The sequence below is a fragment of the Saccopteryx bilineata genome, chromosome 2, assembly GCF_036850765.1.
Source record: "Saccopteryx bilineata isolate mSacBil1 chromosome 2, mSacBil1_pri_phased_curated, whole genome shotgun sequence".
Classification (NCBI taxonomy): Eukaryota; Metazoa; Chordata; class Mammalia; order Chiroptera; family Emballonuridae; genus Saccopteryx; species Saccopteryx bilineata.
Window position 1 is genome coordinate 281,680,868 of NC_089491.1, and position 18,519 is coordinate 281,699,386.

General features: G+C 39.3%; 1 protein-coding gene and 1 non-coding gene across 4 annotated transcripts in view; both read right to left on the minus strand.

Annotated features, from left to right (window-relative positions):
- Positions 1–18,519, minus strand: part of KIFAP3 (kinesin associated protein 3) — a 130,252-nt gene that overhangs the window by 40,083 nt on the left and 71,650 nt on the right. For all 3 annotated transcript variants that reach the window (XM_066261117.1, XM_066261119.1, XM_066261118.1), the window contains exons 15-17: positions 17,683–17,808; positions 15,518–15,616; positions 12,959–13,044 (exon numbers count right to left, since the gene is read on the minus strand). In XM_066261117.1, the coding sequence (XP_066117214.1) occupies positions 12,959–13,044; positions 15,518–15,616; positions 17,683–17,808 (311 nt within the window). The remainder of the gene's footprint in view (positions 1–12,958; positions 13,045–15,517; positions 15,617–17,682; positions 17,809–18,519) is intronic.
- Positions 3,716–3,822, minus strand: LOC136327865 (U6 spliceosomal RNA). The gene has a single exon (XR_010729925.1). It is a non-coding gene; the product is annotated as a U6 spliceosomal RNA (small nuclear RNA).

The window sequence follows — 18,519 nt, forward strand, 5'->3', positions numbered from 1 at the left end:
CCAGTCAAGAGCCCTAACCATATAAAATATAGGGTTTGCTATTCCACTAGGAGTAAAATTTGCTTTTTTACTAATAACTGTGAAATGTCAGAGGTAGATATAATTTTAAAATTAAATCCTTAAACCATATATCCATAAAGTGTATTGAGCATAGTAAATAATGCTCTGCATAAAGCAAAAAATCACGTTTACTCAAGGAGTTACCTTACAACATTCTTGTAAGATTTTACTATTCTAATTAAATAAAAATATATTTAATAAATGTAGAAATGTGTGACAAAGATGCAGTTTTATTCACAAATAGCCCTTCTAACAAAGCCTTCTTCCCATCTGTCAGGTTTACCATCAATGTTCTTTTTTTAAAATTTTATTATTATTATTATTATTATTTTTTTTTTGTATTTTTCCAAAACTGGAAATGGGGAGAGACAGTCAGACAGACTCCCGCATGCGCCCGACCGGGATCCACCCAGCACGCCCACCAGGGGCGATGCTATGCCCACCAGGGGGCGATGCTCTGCCCCTCTGGGGCGTGCTCTGTTGTGACCAGAGCCACTCTAGTGCCTGGGGCAGAGGCCAAGAAGCCATCCCCAGCGCCCGGGCCATCTTTGCTCCAATGGAGCCTTGGCTGCAGAAGGGGAAGAGAGAGACAGAGAGGAAGGAGAGGGGGAGGGGTGGAGAAGCAAATGGGCGCTTCTCCTGTGTGCCCTGGCCGGGAATCGAACCCGGGACTTCTGCATGCCGGGCCGATGCTCTACCACTGAGCCAACCGGCCAGGGCCACTATCAATGTTCTTATTAAACCTACACGTGCATGGCTGAGTTTTTAAGAAGAGGCTATTCACACTCCATTGAGAGATCCAAACACACAAACCAAAATATCTATGAGCGTCCATGGCTGACTTTTAACACTACAGCTCCATTTGTTAGTGTCTTGGGCAGAGACCTAGCACCAAATGTAATAAGACTACCCTTATTCTCTATCACTAACAGTGGTTCACATGTGCATTACTGTTTTCAGGATATCACAATGAAAACACTATGGCTATCTCCTCAGTGAGGAAGGAAGGAAGGAAGGAAGGAAGGAAGGAAGAAAGGGGCAAACAAGAACAGCCTCTCCTCCTGGAAACATGAGACAGAATATGTTATTCTCTACTAAGCTATGTTGTCGGGAGCCGATCAACGACTGCTGGCTGGCAAGGCCACAGCAGGAGAAGACCCACAACTGCTGGCTGACAAGGTCACAGCAGAAGATCAAAAACTGCTGATTGACAAAGTCACTGCAGTGAAGACCAATGGCTGTGGGGTGACAAAGTCACCACAAAGGAAAGGCACAATACTCCCCCCTTTGACTTTTTGAATTAATCTGGCCTTATATCCCCCCTTTTCTGGGTGTGTGCTATTATTTGTACCACAGGGATAATAGTACCGTGCTTTCCCTGTAGATTCGTAGTAATTTCTTGGGAAATGAGACAGAAGGTATAAGTTCCACAGAAAAGCCTGTAAGCCCCTTGAACTGGGCTCATAAACATAAGAGGCTGGCCATGATATCCCTCATAAAGGGTTAAGTTTGTAGGAGAATTTCTTCTTATTAATCATGTTAGAAAGAATAAAGTTAGAACTTAACTAGTGTATGAATATAGTAAATGAATAAAGTTTAACTAGACATTAGAATCTTAGGTAAAGTGTAGTGGAGTGGCCTGTTGCGTGGCCTTGGATAGGAGCGCAGCTGGCAAGTAAAGAATGTTTTGTTAAAAGACTTGTTTTGTCACTGAAGGTAGTTGCTGGGCTTTTCTCAGTGGAACGTTCTCATGAGATTTTTGTATTTGCCAAGAATAAGGAGAGGAATGTGGTGGGATTCATAGCAGCAGTAGCAACTAATGCCTTCTGATATTGTGTTGCTGCTAGCTATCTCGCAGATGCGTTCTATGTATCTTTGGGTGAAAGTTACTCTTGATACTATGTCAGTTTCTTATAGCAAGCCTTTTGTAGTCTCATGGGAAAAGAATTGGGACACTGCATGAACTCAAGGCCATCTGCCTGAGCAAGCGGTGGTCCTTTTGCTAGCCCTTGATGATTTCGTCTGCTATCTCTTTCTGCGCCCTCGGCTCACAACAACAGTAAAATAGTTATTAATTAGTACTAATCTTTTAGAAGTTTGTACCAATATTGTTATTACTATTCAAGTTATTGTATAACTGTACTTTGAATAACTTACCACCTGATTTGTAGTTTATAGATATGAATTAACTGTTATCTGGAAATATGTAACCATAGTGAAACTAAAACAATGATGTATTCAAAATACCATGTGATTGTAACTTAGTGTGTGTGCATAAAAAGGAAGGTAGACCAGCATTTGGTGGAGATGCCTGGCAGTAAATGCTAACCAGAGAATAAAGAATTCGGCTCTCTCACTCGATTTTCGCCGACGCCGTCTCTTCCTGTGGGACCCCTGGATCCCCCCCGGGGCTGGACCCCGGCACTATGTGACCATTTAGGATATACATAGAAGTATTTTGCAAAAGATCCAACAATGATTACAAATTCCAACTATAATGAAGCCACTCCAGTGACAACTGGAATGTTCACAAGAGGTGGCCTTGAGCTTTAATAGGTGTGTATGGATTTTTTATACAGATCATAGTGAAGAAAATAGCAAAACTCTTGATCAAGCACTATCAAACCTTACAGTTTCAAGTGGCTATAACATGACTCCTAAAAATATTTGGTGTTTTGTGATTATAAAACCATTTCAATGTTAAAAGTTGAAAATTATAGAAGAAATACCCATAGTCCCATTACCTGGACAGAACCACAATAATATTAATAACAACAACAACAATAACAGTTTTCAATGACTTCAATTCCAGTATTAAAAGCTAACTTTGGAAAAATATTTTAAAATATATAGATTTTAAATTTAGAGGCTAAGTAGCAAACATTAAGATTTGTACTTGTGTCACGAAAGTTGGTCTAGTTTGTGATAGTATAGCCTCTCAGGTATTTGAATATTTACCAAATACAGCACCTTGGATGAAGCATGTTAGTAATGAGGAACACAAAATTCATCTAATCATTTCTCCTTTTCCTTAGTAGTAAGCACTCGTTAGAGTCAAATGAAATAGTATTGTTTTGCTATGTGATGCTGGCTTTTGATCTTTAGGTTTCTGGAACACTGATTTTTATGTTCCAGATTCCTTGAAAATCAAATGTTTTACTTAGGGCTGTTGAGTGTCTATTCAGCAAGTGCAGTTAATAGGCTAGGGCTGTGGTTTCAAGAATTTTAGACTTCAGGAGAGGTTCAAAAGCAAATGCTGGGAACTGACATTAAATGTAAATCAAGTGGCACCTGCTATTATTGTTTTAGAAAAGAAAGGTCTAAAGAAAATTCAAAAAATAGAAAAGAAAGGTCATTTTAACACTAAAAATGTAAGCAAGACAACATGAAAACAGACATATATTTTCCCAAGACAAACATGTTAAAAACCTTATATTTGGAATTCCTTCCCAGCCCTGGCCTGGTATTGGTTGCGCGCGCTCTCTCTCTCTCTCTCTCTCTCTCTCTCTCTCTCTCTCTCTCACACACACACACACACACACACACACACACACACACACTTCTGTTTTGCTTATTTCTCTTCTACTTTAGTAAAACACAGTTGGGTCTTTACCCTACTCGATCTCCAGCATTCTTTTTTTTTTTTTTTTTTTTTTTAAATATGGAACACTTCACGAATTTGCGTGTCATCCTTGCGCAGGGGCCATGCTAATCTTCTTTGTATCGTTCCAATTTTAGTATATGTGCTGCCGAAGCGAGCACTCGATCTCCAGCATTCTGAAATCATCCCAGGCCTCAGTGATCTATGTTTATCTTCAGTGAGCAGAATTTAATAGCCATGGTAATGTCATAGTTACTTGGTGTCTCAGAGTCTGAATTTATGGATGTTAATAATATAGCATGCTCTAATGTAAAGAACACTGGGTTGGCAGTTAGGAGACCCGGGTTCTGGTTCTAGCTATGATACTAAGAGAAATACACAACCTTCTAAAGGTATTTTAATATCTTTTGTGTCAGTCTTCATTTCTAAAATGAAACAAATCTAAGATTTACTCAACTTCTAACATTCTAGAAATAAAAATTTATGATTAATACCATTACTCATAAAGCTGTTGAAATAATTATCCCTCAACACTGAATAATATTGGCAGTATAAGTTTATTTTAAAAAGTTAAATAGCAACTCTAAATGAATATCCAGTGTAAAAGTTTAGTGAATTCAACATGTCAATGAAACCAATTCCCTTTGACCTTTCTGCCCCAATCTCTACTTCACTCCCACATCACCATCCCTCATTATCAAGAAGTAACTATGAAATTAAGGGAGGTCACAGCTAAGCCACAGCTATGACACGTCATAAAAATCTACCAAGCCATTGTGGAAATACTCTAAGAATATCGTTGTCCTTCAGTTTTGAAATGCTGCTTTTCACAAGGAGTGTACCCTGAGAGCCTCACATATAGACTTGAATTTGTCTTATATTTAAAGGTGCACACACTACACTATATCTTTTTTTAACATAGTCTTTTATTTTCTTCTTGGCTCCTGACATTATGATATTAAGCACTCAGTTTCCATAAATTATAAAGTGTCATGAAAAGCTTATGGTTTGATTTTACATGGAATATGCTATCCTTTTTGAAGTCCTATATCATTTTGTTTACTGCTTAACCACTGAAACATTATGAAGCCTTAACCGGCCTATTATCAGAGCCTGTTCACTATCAGGAAAACTCTTTGTCACTGGCTTCTGTCACACCTTGTATCTGATTAACACAGTACAGGATAACACAGAGCTACATAGTTCTGCTTTGTGTTCTAAAATTACTGATGGAAAGCAGATTTTCACTTCTCCTTTAATGTGGCAGCCCCCTAAGTGAGAATGTAATATGGCTTATTTAATACAATTCTTCATACTAAATTAAAGCAGATCTAGAGTAATTTAATTGCTCATAAAGTTAAGTTAGTAGCTGCTAAAAATATACCTTTTATATCTTAAAAATTACTTCTCCCAATGACATGTATACAACATGCATATGTTGATACACATAATTACACACATATATAATAGAAATGTTGACTTTTGTGAACATAAGTATTATCCCAATATATTTTATTGACTTGTTGCAATAGTACTATTCCAAGTGTTGCCCTTTAGCCTTGACTATGGCATTTCCAACCAGACCTCACAGTAGAAGTCTCTCTTTAGTCTCTGCTTACAGCACTGAGGGGCTCATCTGTGCAATATCACTTCAGATATCACGTCCAGTCACACCACAAAGATATAACGACATAAAATCTAGTTAAGCAAGAAATCATGATTTTTATCTTTCAAACTATGCCTGGGTTCTTTTAAAGCCAACTGTTGCCAATTAAAAAAACAATAAAGTAACATGCATAGGACTGGTAGGGATACATACACATTCATATATGTATACATATATACATATACATAATATATAGTAGGTCCTCAATGTCAATGTGTTCTTTGACTTTAAGCAAAATGATATACTAAACTAACTGTACTGTAGGCTAATTGATATAAACAAGAATTACGTTCCGAGGGCATCTCTTCAATGTTATAAATAACTTTGAAGGAAATGACATTATTCGAGGACCTGGTCTGTGTGTGTGTGTGTTTAAACTCTAAAAAGCTGGCAAAAATATCCAAAATGTCTGCCTTTCAGGCTAATGCAAAGTAAAAATGAACTCCAAAAGAGGGCTAACCAAAGTGATCTCACTAAACCCAATTTGACTGTATGGAACCAAAATATAAAATTCAAACTTACAAATTGAAGAAAGGAAAATTTACCAAGACTGTAAAACAAGAGGAAGCAACTCCACCTTCTCTAGAAAGAACATCTTAGAAGTGTCTGTCAATAACTTAACTTAAAAATCTGCTCTCTGCCCATACCCAACTTGGAGGCCAACTTACAAGTGCTTGCCAAACAAAAAAGGTGGCTGCCCATTTTACCCAATTCCTGCTCATTCTCTGCTTTTGAAAGCCTGTCCTAAAATAACCTGACTTTCAGTGCTAACCCTAATCCTACCCTATGAAACTTCCTTTGTAACTTCCCTTGTAAAGATGGATGAGACATTTTTAAAGCTCTCTCCCTTGCCGGCAAATTATCAACAAACTCACTTTTTCTGTCCGACACAGGCCTTCCTGGTCATTTTTGTGGAGACCGTAACAATTGATGTCTTAGAGGTTACATGTAAACCTGCATTGGTTTATCCCATTTCAATACACCAGTCTTAGTAAGTATGTTTGTCTCTCCTGGCATGAAGATAGCACCTTGTTTTCCAAGTATAAAACACTGGAGCTAGTAGCTATTAATTCCAAATTGTCAAAATACACAGTCTGCCCGAGATCACAGACTTCCTGAAAGAGAAAGGGCCACCACTGAAAATGTCAGTAACACCAACCCGTTAGTGCCCCAGCACGTGGCCCGGGGCTGGCTGCACGGACAACAGATATCACCTTCACCAGAAAACTCAGTCCATTCCCTTCCCTGCAAACACCCTGCAGCAACAATGGGCCATGCTGCAGTCCTGCTCCCAGAAGGCCAGCTCACATCTAGAGGACGGGATCCTGTTGTTGGCTCTAGTGCCTGAGTTGTAAACCTGTACCTTCTAGGTACTGTGTGTTGTGCAGGTTTGTATTCCCAATGTCTGTCTTCATGTCTGGAACCCAGTATGTGCTTTATAAACATGCAATACATGTTTGAAAACCCCTTAATGTCAGGGGAGGAGTTTGCTTGGCAATTTATGTGGTTCTCAAATGTGTCATATGAAGTTGAAGAATCACCGAAGGGTAAAACTCTCCCCGGTTTGTAGAAGCCCCCACACAGAGAGGGATCTGCTCTTCCCCTCACCATTTCCGAGGCAAGGAGAGAAGAGGCAATGCAATGGTCAGTGGCATTCCCCGAGGACCAAGAAGCTGCCTGCTGCCTCTCCCCTTCCCCCTGCTCCTCTCGCACCCAACCCATGGTCCGCCTCCCGGGGCTGCTCATGAGTGAGGCCAAGGCAGACAGGTGACATCCTGCCGATGAGGCCAGCGCAACGGCATCAGCAGACACGGAACCCTCCATGGTACGAGGAGCACGACCAGCACACATCTGTTTCAGTTTACCGGTTCAGGGCTGGGTCCCAAATACATTAAACAAATCATCACTAATGTAACATTTCCATAATTTGGGGGACAAGTACTTTATTGCAGAAGGCATATTTCTTTAATGCTTGCAAGGCATCTAATTTTTCTTCTTATTCTATGCTGTCTGTCTTGAGAGAAAAAGTTTGTTTTCTTAAGGCTAAGTTCCCTTAAGCTACAAATATTCCTATTCTCTCTTTCTGGGGGATTTTCTTTTTATTTGTATAGGAAACAGTCATACTGAGAATCTAGAAAATCAAATCTTAAGGTAAAAAGAGTCTGAAGAGATCATCCACTTCCATTCTAGGCAGACTTCTAACAAGCTAGTTTAAAAGTTGGTAGCTTAGTGACTACTGATACAGCTGGACAGACACTTCACATTCTCCTTTGACAGCCTATTTCTAGTGTTTCATTATCTTTGCTGTGCTTAATCAGTGCTCCCCTGTTTCAAATTAAGTCAATTTCCTCTTGTTTTACTCTTGAAAAAGCTTCAGGACAAGCAAGCAGCATCAAGCCATGGGCAAAGAGAGTCTGGGCTCAAAAAACCGAAAACCAGCAGCTGTGTCCCAAGCGGCTATGAAGCTGTCTTTTTCACCGGTGTATTACAATGCCCACTCCTCAAATTTCTCCAGACCAGGGGGTCTGGCAAGCTAGCAGTGCGCCTGTGGTCTGTGGTTAGCGGGCGAGTTGAGTACAAATCCCGATCAGCCAGCACCGTGTCAGAGCCACACGGAGCAGGCTCTGTCCAAGGAAAGGCGGAGTGCCCTCTCACCTCATTGTCCTGACAGGAAGTGTTAAAATGCAAATTTAGCAATGGTAGGATAATCTAAAACTATAAATAGTACAGTGTGTCCATAAAGTCATGGTGCACTTTTGACAGGTCACAGGAAAGCAACAAAAAAAACGATAGAAATGTGAAATCTGCACCAAATAAAAGGAAAGCTCTCCCAGTTTCATACTTATTCAGTGCAGTTCAATGTGGGCTCCACTTGTTGCCCTACACACATCCAAACGATAGTGAAGTTCTTGCCACACACGGGTAAGGATGTCTGGTGTAACAGAGTGAATAACATCTGTGATTCTCTGTTTTAAGTGATTAATGTGGTGCTTTGTTATAAACACGTCGATATTCACGCTGCACTTCAGTCACAGATTTGAATTTAGCGAGCCACAGAACACACTTAACTTTTCTCTGTACCGTCCACATCTCGACTGGCATGGCCTTGGGCTGCTCTGCTGTATACAAGGTGTTACGTCATCATCTGCGCATGCGCACATGCTGCCAAATCATCCTACAGAAACTGGGAGGGTTTTCCTTTTATTTGGTACAGATTTCACATTTCTATTGTCTTTTGTTGCTTTCCTGTGACGGGTCAAAAGTGCACCATGACTTTATGGACACACTGTAGTATGTCTGGCTAAAATATATATTCCAAATAACTTCCTTGTTAAGACCCAAACAGTGAACAGATTATCTTCCCATACCACTTTAAAATTAAAATGAACAGAAAATAGCATCATTATATGTGCTAAAAATTTTTTTTAAAAAAGTGCTGATCTAGAGATTTAATCTACCTATAAACTTCTTACCTAGGTCTGAGTTTTGGTCTAGTCTGGAAAGAACACTGCCTGAGTACCTTGGGAGAAGCTTCACACACACCTTCAACCCTGCCCTGAATGCTCCAGTCCCCAGGGGGTCGCTGTAAACTGACCCTCTTCAGTGAAGCAAGTTGCCTGAGATTACTCTGCAGGTGGGAGAACTGGAATCAGTTGTAGTTTCGATGCAATGCCTGTCAGACCCAGCTGCCACTTCAGAGGCCAAAAGCGGAATGTAAGACCGGAACCCTGGCCCAGCTGAGACAGGGACAAGAATGTTCTGGGAAGAAGCTGCCCCCACTGGTGCCATTCACAATACTGAGACTGAACCAGGGCCTTGACCTTGAATCTTGTAACAGGTGTCCAAGCGCAAAAAGGAAAAAAAACATGGGGTGTTTCCAAGCTGGTGCCTTTCTATCTGCTGCCCTGCCCTGGATAAACTCTCTTCCAACAGGCTCAGCTAGGAATATGACTCAGGTGAGTGGCACAGCAGGACTTCCAAGTCACAGGACTGACCACTGCACATGTGAAGCCTCAGACTACTTGTTCAGATTTTTAAAATACTGACTCCAGCGATCAGGCAGCATCTTAAGGAGCCATACAGAATAGCTCGTCTATCATCAGGTTCATTTTGCTGATCCTTCTTTCCAGTCTACAAATCAACAAGGCTTTTTATGAGCATAATAATTTTTTTTTTTTTTATAGGGACAGAGAGAGTCAGAGAGAGGGATAGACAGACAGGAACGGAGAGAGATGAGAAACATCAATCATCAGTTTTTCCTTGCGACAACTTAGTTGTTCATTGATTGCTTTCTCATATGTGCCTTGACCGCGGGCCTTCAGCAGACCGAGTAACCCCTTGCTCGAGCCAGCGACGTTGGGTCCAACCAAGCTGGTGAGCTTTTGCTCAAACCAGATGAGCCCGCGCTCAAGCTGGCGACCTCGGGGTCTCGAACCTGGTTCTTTCCGCATCCCAGTCTGATGCTCTATCCACTGCGCCACCGCCTGGTCAGGCAGAGCATAATAATTTAAAGTAATTTTATTTGTGAGTTATATTTTAACTCTGACCAGGATTTATAAATTCCCTCAAAGAGGTTAGGATTAAGAAAGTAAAATGAAGACTGAAAGGAGTCATTGAAAATCAATGATGCTTATGAGCACCTTTTCAACCCAGCAACGGAGGCAGACACCAGACTCGGCCCAGGCTGAGAACGGACAGGAGAAGTAAAGACTAAGGGGATCCATACCCACCAACCCCTGTTGTTTAAGGGACAACTGTAATGTGTAGACAGTTTTTCTTTTTTTGTTGTTGTTGTTTTTTTTTGTTTTGTTTTGTTTTTCATTTTTCTGAAGCTGGAAACAGGGAGAGACAGTCAGACAGACTCCCGCATGCGCCCGACCGGGATCCACCCGGCATGCCCACCAGGGGCAACGCTCTGCCCACCAGGGGGCGATGCTCTGCCCATCCTGGGCGTCGCCATGTTGCGACCAGAGCCACTCTAGCACCTGGGGCAGAGGCCACAGAGCCATCCCCAGCGCCTGGGCCATCTTTGCTCCAATGGAGCCTTGGCTGCGGGAGGGGAAGAGAGAGACAGAGAGGGAAAGCGCGGCGGAGGGGTGGAGAAGCAAATGGGCACTTCTCCTGTGTGCCCTGGCCGGGAATCAAACCCGGGTCCTCCGCATGTAGACAGTTTTTCAAAACTTTGGTTCTAGAGAGAAAGAGAGCTCTAGAAGGTGGGGATAACTTCTGTTTAAAATAAGAGACTTGAGCCCTGGCCGGTTGGCTCAGCGGTAGAGTGTCGGCCTGGTGTGCGGGGGACCCAGGTTCGATTCCCGGCCAGGGCACATAGGAGAAGCGCCCATCTGCTTCTCCACTCCCCCCTCCTTCCTCTCTGTCTCTCTCTTCCCCTCCCGCAGCCAAGGCTCCATTGGAGCAAAGATGGCCTGGGTGCTGGGGATGGCTCCTTGGCCTCTGCCCCAGGCGCTAGAGTGGCTCTGGTCGCGGCAGAGCGATGCCCCGGAGGGGCAGAGCATCGCCCCCTGGTGGGCAGAGCTTCGCCCCTGGTGGGCGTGCCGGGTGGATCCCGGTCGGGCGCATGCGGGAGTTTGTCTGACTGTCTCTCCCCGTTTCCAGCTTCAGAAAGAAAAAGAAAAAAAAAAAAAAAAGAGAGACTTGATTTCAGAGTTTAGAAATAATTAGGAATAAAAATTTTTATATTATAATAGATATATTCACATTTTTATACTAAATACTAAATACACATTTTTATACTAAATAAGAATGAGTTGGCCTTTTGGAACTATCATTACTTTATATTCTAAACCAAGAACACTTAATATGTAAATCTAAACAGATCATTACCTTCCATCTACCTTTTCTCAAAAAAAGGTAACTTAAAAAATATGCTAAAAGCAATTTATAACAGACTGATGTCTTTCCTTTCCTCATTGCTCCAGGTAAGACAATCACATAGAGAACCTAAAAAGTGTAGTATTCATATACTATATACTTTACATACAACAATAACATCAGTAATCTACTAGAAGACAGTGCATGAGTCATGAAATTGTTCTCTAGGAGTAACAAATAAATATTCCATATTCATAAACCCTGTGACCAGTGGCCTACCATGTATGACATATGTTGGTGGAACATGGATTTAGTAGACAAGTTTCCCTATTGTAGTTTAGAGATCAAAGCTACAATGTCAATGTACTCATTTAGTTTTAAACCAGTAATGATATAATCAGTCAAATCCAAAGAGCAGATGATATCAAATAAGATGAATTTCTGAAATAAAAAGTGGAAAACTGACATAAAGTACCTGGTGGTGATTATCCAATTTTATAATGAGATAACTAGCAGAAATGTCAGCTTAGAGGATTTGCAAGCAAGTTGTTATTTGATGCTTTAAAACAGTGGTCCCCAACCTTTTTTGGGCCACGGACCGGTTTAATGTCAGAAAATATTTTCACTGGCCTTTAGGGTGGGATGGATAAATGTATCATGTGACCGAGACAAACGTCAAGAGTGAGTCTTTGACGGATGTAACAGAGGGAATATGGTCATTTTTTAAAAATAAAACATCGTTCAGACTTAAATATAAATAAAACGGAAATAATGTAAATTATTTATTCTTTCTCTGCAGACCGGTACCAAATGGCCCACGGGCCGGTACCGGTCTGCGGCCCGGGGGTTGGGGACCACTGCTTTAAAATATTATTCTGATCCTTTTAAAACACAAGTTAGACTTTAAAAACTACTAAAATGGCTATGTTCAAGAAACTTTTTATAGGGTGAGCCAAAATAAAAAGTGTAAATGCAGTTCAGAGAAGCAAGCAAGCAGGTTGTGTGTAGCAGCACCTGCCATATGTGAGAAAGATATTTAAAGTGGTTATCTGGCACATCCCAAGTGCAAGGCCCAAATCCAGGCAGAAGACAGAGGTGGGCAGCGTGATTTCTGAAGAAGGTCTGCACGGTGGGCAAACTTCTACTCAAGACTCAGATGACCCTTCTGATCATATTCTTCCAGTCATATATCCTTTAAAAACATCTAAAGTCATGAGTAACATTAAAAATTTTGTGTTTCATAATTCCAAAGCGACTTACAAAATAAATCTGTGTACCTGTGTACAGGGTAGGGCAAAAGTAGGTTTACTGAGAATGTGAAATACAGTTTATTCTTGTATTATTATTTATAGTATTTATTTGTATTACAACTATAAACCTATTTTTACCCAACTCTGTATATAAGAAAAATTGTCAGAGAGTTGAAAAAAGTTAATATAATATTTATTAATCAATCTGCAAAGTTGACTGTGTTGAGTTTTGGCAGAAATTGCCATCAACCCCCTTGCACCTATACAGTAATTTCTCTGGAAAACATGTGACTCTGAGATGACCTGTAGAACAAATCTAAAACTCTAAATATGCATAAAACCTCTTTACATAAGAAGCTTATACTTAACAGTTAAAAGCCAAAAAGTCTTAATGTTTAAAAGATAAATTTTGAATCATAGTATTTTATAAGCTTTACCAAAAGAAAAATTTGTATTTACATTGACTGCAATGTTCTAAATAGGTATGCAGTGTCCTTTCTTCCTCCCAAAAGGAAGACTATCATAATTCATGCAGAAAGATAACTTACTTACCGCTATAATATCTAAGGTATTATCACAGACCTTCCGGATTTCATTATTTTTATCATGCATCAGGTCTATAAGGTATGCTGGAGCCTCTGAGTAAGAGTGGTTAAAGATACAATCAATATTTGAGCTTAGGCTATTCAATCCCATTAGAAAATCATGCATTTCTCTCAAGTCAAATGATAACTTGAACTTCAAATTTTAAAATCAAATCATTAATATAAGATGACCAGAAACATTTAATGCTTTGTTTGTCTAAAAAAGAAGGATGAAAAAGGAGAATAAAAAAAGATAAAAATGGGTAAGGAAAAGAGCCAGTAAATTTTAGAAAGTACAAGGCCATATTTTAAAAAACATGAAAATTGTGAAAATAACTGAAGAGGGAGCTCCACAGCTGTGTAGCTAGAAAAGTTTTGTGTATCTGGCCCAGCTAAAAGTTCAGGACAGCTATTTCACACCAAAAGGACCTCAGAAAATCATAAATTCCATATATTGTTATTATAAGAGAAAGCATAAGATATTTTTACAGAAAAGACAAAAATTACAATCTAATGTTTCAAAAAGAGACAAAAGAATTTAAGAAAAAATAATAGTATATGGAAGAACATATAAGTCAGAATTAGAACACTGAAATAAATTTAGGAAAGAACTAAAAATAAAAATAAAACTCATTTAAGGTATGTACATAGAACCTAAATTTTAACAACATAAAAGCAAATAAAATAGATAAAATTTTGAGAGATAGACAGTAAAATGAAAAAGTTTTAAAGAATGAAGAGAAAAAATTAGAAACAGGTATTAAAAATAGGCAAAGAAGATCCAACATAACACAAATCTCAAAGAAGACAACCAAAGCAATAGAACTAAAGATTATAATTCTAGAAAACTTTCCTGAAATGAAAAAAGACAAAACTACATACTGTAACACATTTGCATATTTGGATAAATCAAGCAAAGACGATAAATACCAAGTCAAATTCTAATAACACTACTTGGCTTTTAAAAACAGAAATATTCCTATGGTCTTCCTGGAAAAAAAGACTGACCTACCCATAAGGGAAAGAAAGTAAGCTGTCATCAGACTTTGCATCTCATACTAATAATTAGCAGACTACAGATTTTTTGTTGGCAGCAATTCAGGCCAGAAGACAGTGGAAAAACACCTTTCAATCGCTGAGGGCAATAACTGAGAAGCTAGGCACCTGAAGAGGCAGTAAGTTATGCCAAGGAGGGTCATGTCTGATAAATGGTGAGAAATTTGGTGTGTTAAGAGAAAATTATGCATAGTAAGGTTAAAAGGGGAACTCTGGGAAATTGGGTTATAGTCAGGTCATGAAAAGCGATATAGACTAAGCCAAAGAAGTTGACTTTTCATGTGGGTAGTCAAGAATTTTACGCAGTGGATTTCTAAAGAAGATTGTTTTTGGTATACAAACAAGCAGACCACCACAATTTTAAAAAGGCAGACACAAAAGTTCAGCTTAGATACCACCTCCACAGCCATCCTTTCAAGACATCGCTAGATTTGGTTATCTATCCACTCCTAAGTACTCTGCACATTCCTTTTATGACACTGATCACACTGAAGTATAACTTCATATTTCTTATTTTCTTGTCTAACTTGCCCACAGACTATGAATTCCTTGAATACATCCAACATTTAAGACAATGTTAGATGGTCAGCACTAGATAAATGTTTGCAGAATAAATGATTAATTATGTATGGTAAAAGAGAAGGCATAAAAATTTTCAGCTCTGGGACTAGGTGGATGACACTGTTAATATCCATTGTGAATACAGAAGAGTAGACTTTTTTTCAGGAAACGCTGGCAGTATCAAGAATCTTTTTAGATGCAATAATGAGAATCACTCTGTGCTGGGAACTATGATAGCACTTTAAATCCATTAGTACTTATAACAGTCCTATAAGGAAGGAGGTCTTATTTCCATTTAATAATATTATGGCCAACCTATAGATGCAAGATTGTATGCTCAAGCAGGTTAAGTAGTTTATCCAAGCAGCTAGTGAGTAGTAAAAGGTAATGAAAAATTATTTTAGGATAATGTGATTATAATGCTTCTTAAGTTAAACCATAGTATATGCCTCCTTAGGCAGGTGTAAGACATTCAGGTGGCAGTTAATCTGAAACTCAGGAAAGAGGTTTTGAAAATATTAACTACTCTGCATATAGTTGGTAGATGAAGTCACGAAAAGAGATTATATTTTTCTACATAGAGTTAATAAGGTAAAATGAAAAGAGGACTTAGGACAGTCTTAGGAACTTCTGATAGTGAAGTTATGTTAACAGAGATAGCAGTTCTGATATGTTTGTTAAGTTTCTTAGAAATCACTGTCTGACATGTTAATAAAATAATACCCAGTATCTTCTAACAATATACTGATTTGGGGACAACAGCTTCCATGAAGTATAGCTTGCCCTTTTAAATGTATTTTGAAGCTTGATAGTTTTTACATTATTTGTACATCTGCAAGAAAAAAATACCTAAAGATGCATCTTTTCTGAATATATGAAATATTATCTATTGTAAACACTGAAAGGATACGTGTTTCCTTAATTATAACATCTCTCGTGGCTTGGTGGAAAACCATTTGGTAGAAGACATAAATTATCTGGCACACAAATTCATCATCTTCTTGTTGAGCTGAAAAAACAAAAAACAAAAAATAAAAGAACACTATGTTTATATGAAAAAATTTAAAAACATTGAATAAGAAACTAAAAGTGACAAGGAGAGAGATAAATGGCAATTTAGTTTTAATCTTTATAATGTATGGGTGGCACATGTCATTTGTGTCTTATGTGTGTTTTTTTCTAAATTACATTGTGATGACAGTGAGGAAATTCTTAATATATTTTTAGAAATTTTAGTAAATTTGGTTGTAGTTAAACTCAATAGGTTAAGTTATTTTGGAGTACAAAGATAAAAAAATAAGATGTTGAAGCCCTGGCTGGTTGGCTCAGTGGTAGAGCGTCAGCCTGGCATGCAGGAGTCCCGGGTTTGATTCCCGGCCAGGGCACACAGGAGAAGTGCCCATCTGCTTCTCCACCCCTCCCTCTCTCCTTCCTCTCTGTCTCTCTCTTCCCCTCCCGCAGCCAAGGCTCCATTGGAGCAAAGTTGGCCCAGGCGCTGAGGATGGCTCTGTGGCCTCTGCCTCAGGTGCTAGAATGGCTCTGGTTGCAACAGAGTGACGCCCCAGATGGGCAGAGCATTGCCCCCTGGTGGGCATGCCGGGTGGATCCTGGTCGGGTGCACGCGGGAGTCTGTCTGACTGCTTCCCCGTTTCCAGCTTCGGAAAAATACAAAAAAAAAAAAAAAAAAAAGAAAAAAAAAAGATGTTTATAAAGAGAAATTATACCACATCAGAGTTTAAACCAAACTACTTGAGATTATTCATCTCAAAGCCAGGCTGGAAGAACTGAGGAACAAGTGTGGTCTAAGGAAACAGTGACAGTGTTTCTTGGTACTATTTTGCCACCGGGTATGAAGAAATTAATTGACTCTATGTCCCTAATGTGAAATGGCAATACTAATCTCCATTTTTTTTTTCTTGTCCATCATAAGAATTCTTTAAACAACTCTAATTGTGATATAAATCTGATTCCATTTTTCTCCACAGGAATCAAATTGGCTGATACCCTGATCTTGGACTTTCCAGGCTGCAGAAATCTCTGTTGTTGAAGCCACCCAGCCTTCAGTACTTAGTTAACGGCATCCTGAGCAGACTAACTAAGGTCCTAGATCATTTGGCCCTAATAGAGTAACATTAGATTCAGATAAATTTTGTGTGCAATGGAAAACAATAAACTCATTAAGAGTAATACAATGGGAAGGGGAAGACTCTCTACCTAGGCCTGTACTGTCCATTATTATGACCACAGTCTGCGGCTAATTAAATTAAAAGTTAATTAAATTAAATTCAATTGTCAGTCTCAATAGCCACATGCAATGGACAGCACAGAAAACATTCTCTTCATCGCAGCAAGTTTAGCTGACAATACCATGACTGGACTAGGAAGGCTTATGATGCTTGTAAATTCACTTCCAAATAAACTCTCCTGATTAGAAATCAAGTCATTAAAAAAAAGGTTTGCACAAGCTAGGAGATCCAAATACAAAGTTCAACAGGAAGAAGAAATGACAGAATATTAGTTGTTCAGGGCTGACGAGAAGAAGGTAGTATCTGAAATTCGTCTTGGATCACTTTACAGCAACATTCTCTTATTTCCCTCTGATTTAGAAAATCTTTTACTTAGCTGGCTTGTAGGTGAGAATGCAAATAATCTAAGATTAAGCATATACATGTGCAGGTTTGTTTTTGCAAGACCGGACCAAAAATATCAAAGGGATGAGGGAGAGCATGTGATATGACAGGCAAGAAGTGTGTGGGTTCTGGGGACAGAGGCCTGGATTTACCAGTGACCCATTTGGGCTCAGAAAGGAAAATGGTAGCAAAGAGTGTCATATAGATGAGGGTAAAATTCAAAATAGCAACGTTGATATTACTCTTTGATATTACTCTATCTAATCCCATAAAAGCTATACTTCTCATTTTTCATAACTATATAATTTAAGTTGCTTAAAGCAACTTAATATAACAATATAAATGACATTTCAAGATTCCAGACTCTGTTTTATATTAAAAAACTTAAACTTATAACCTGTTAATATATTAGCATAAAAATAAATTAAGATCAATAAAAATTCACCATGCAGCAATTCAATGAGGGCAGGGATGATCCCAGACTTGGCTAGCAACGCGGCGCAAGAGTCATCCATAGACACAGTTCCAATCATTATCACCACTTCTAAGGCAAGGTCATCTTCTGCAGTACCTAATAAAACCAAGTCACAGGAAGTTTTCAGGCATAGAAAAAACAAAAAGATACTGAAAGCTATTAATAAGTTCTTAGGAATCCTTAACATGGTTACAATATTTGTCTTTTCCCAAATTTCCATGTCCACTGGTATAGTCTATGGTGGGGGAAGGGCAGTGTAGAAAAAGAAATCAGTGTCTGGAAATACAAATGAATGACAACTTCAACACAGAAAACAGAAGGCTCACTTGAATGACCCAAGGGACTTTGTGTGCACAAGGATATGCATGTATAGGAGGGGATGGTTTTGAGTAATTAAAAAAAAAAGAGTATGTGTAAGAGGGATGGTTTTGAGTAACTTTAAAAAGACAGGATTTGCCTGACCAGGCGGTGGCGCAGTGGATAGAGCGTCGGACTGAAATGCGGAGGACCCAGGTTAGAGACCCCCGAGGTCGCCAGCTTGAGCGCGGGCTCATCTGGTTTGAGCAAAGCTCACTAGCTTGGATCCAAGGTCGCTGGCTCGAGCAAGGGGTTACTCGGTCTGCTGTAGCCCCATATGAGAAAGCAGTCAATGAACAACTAAGGTGTTGCAATGAAAAACTGATGATTAATGCTTCTCATCTCTCTCCATTCCTGTCTGTCTGTCCCTATCTATCCCTCTTCTCTATCTATCCCTCTTTCTCACTCTCTGTCCCTGTTTAAAAAAAAAAAAAGACAGGATTTAAAAGA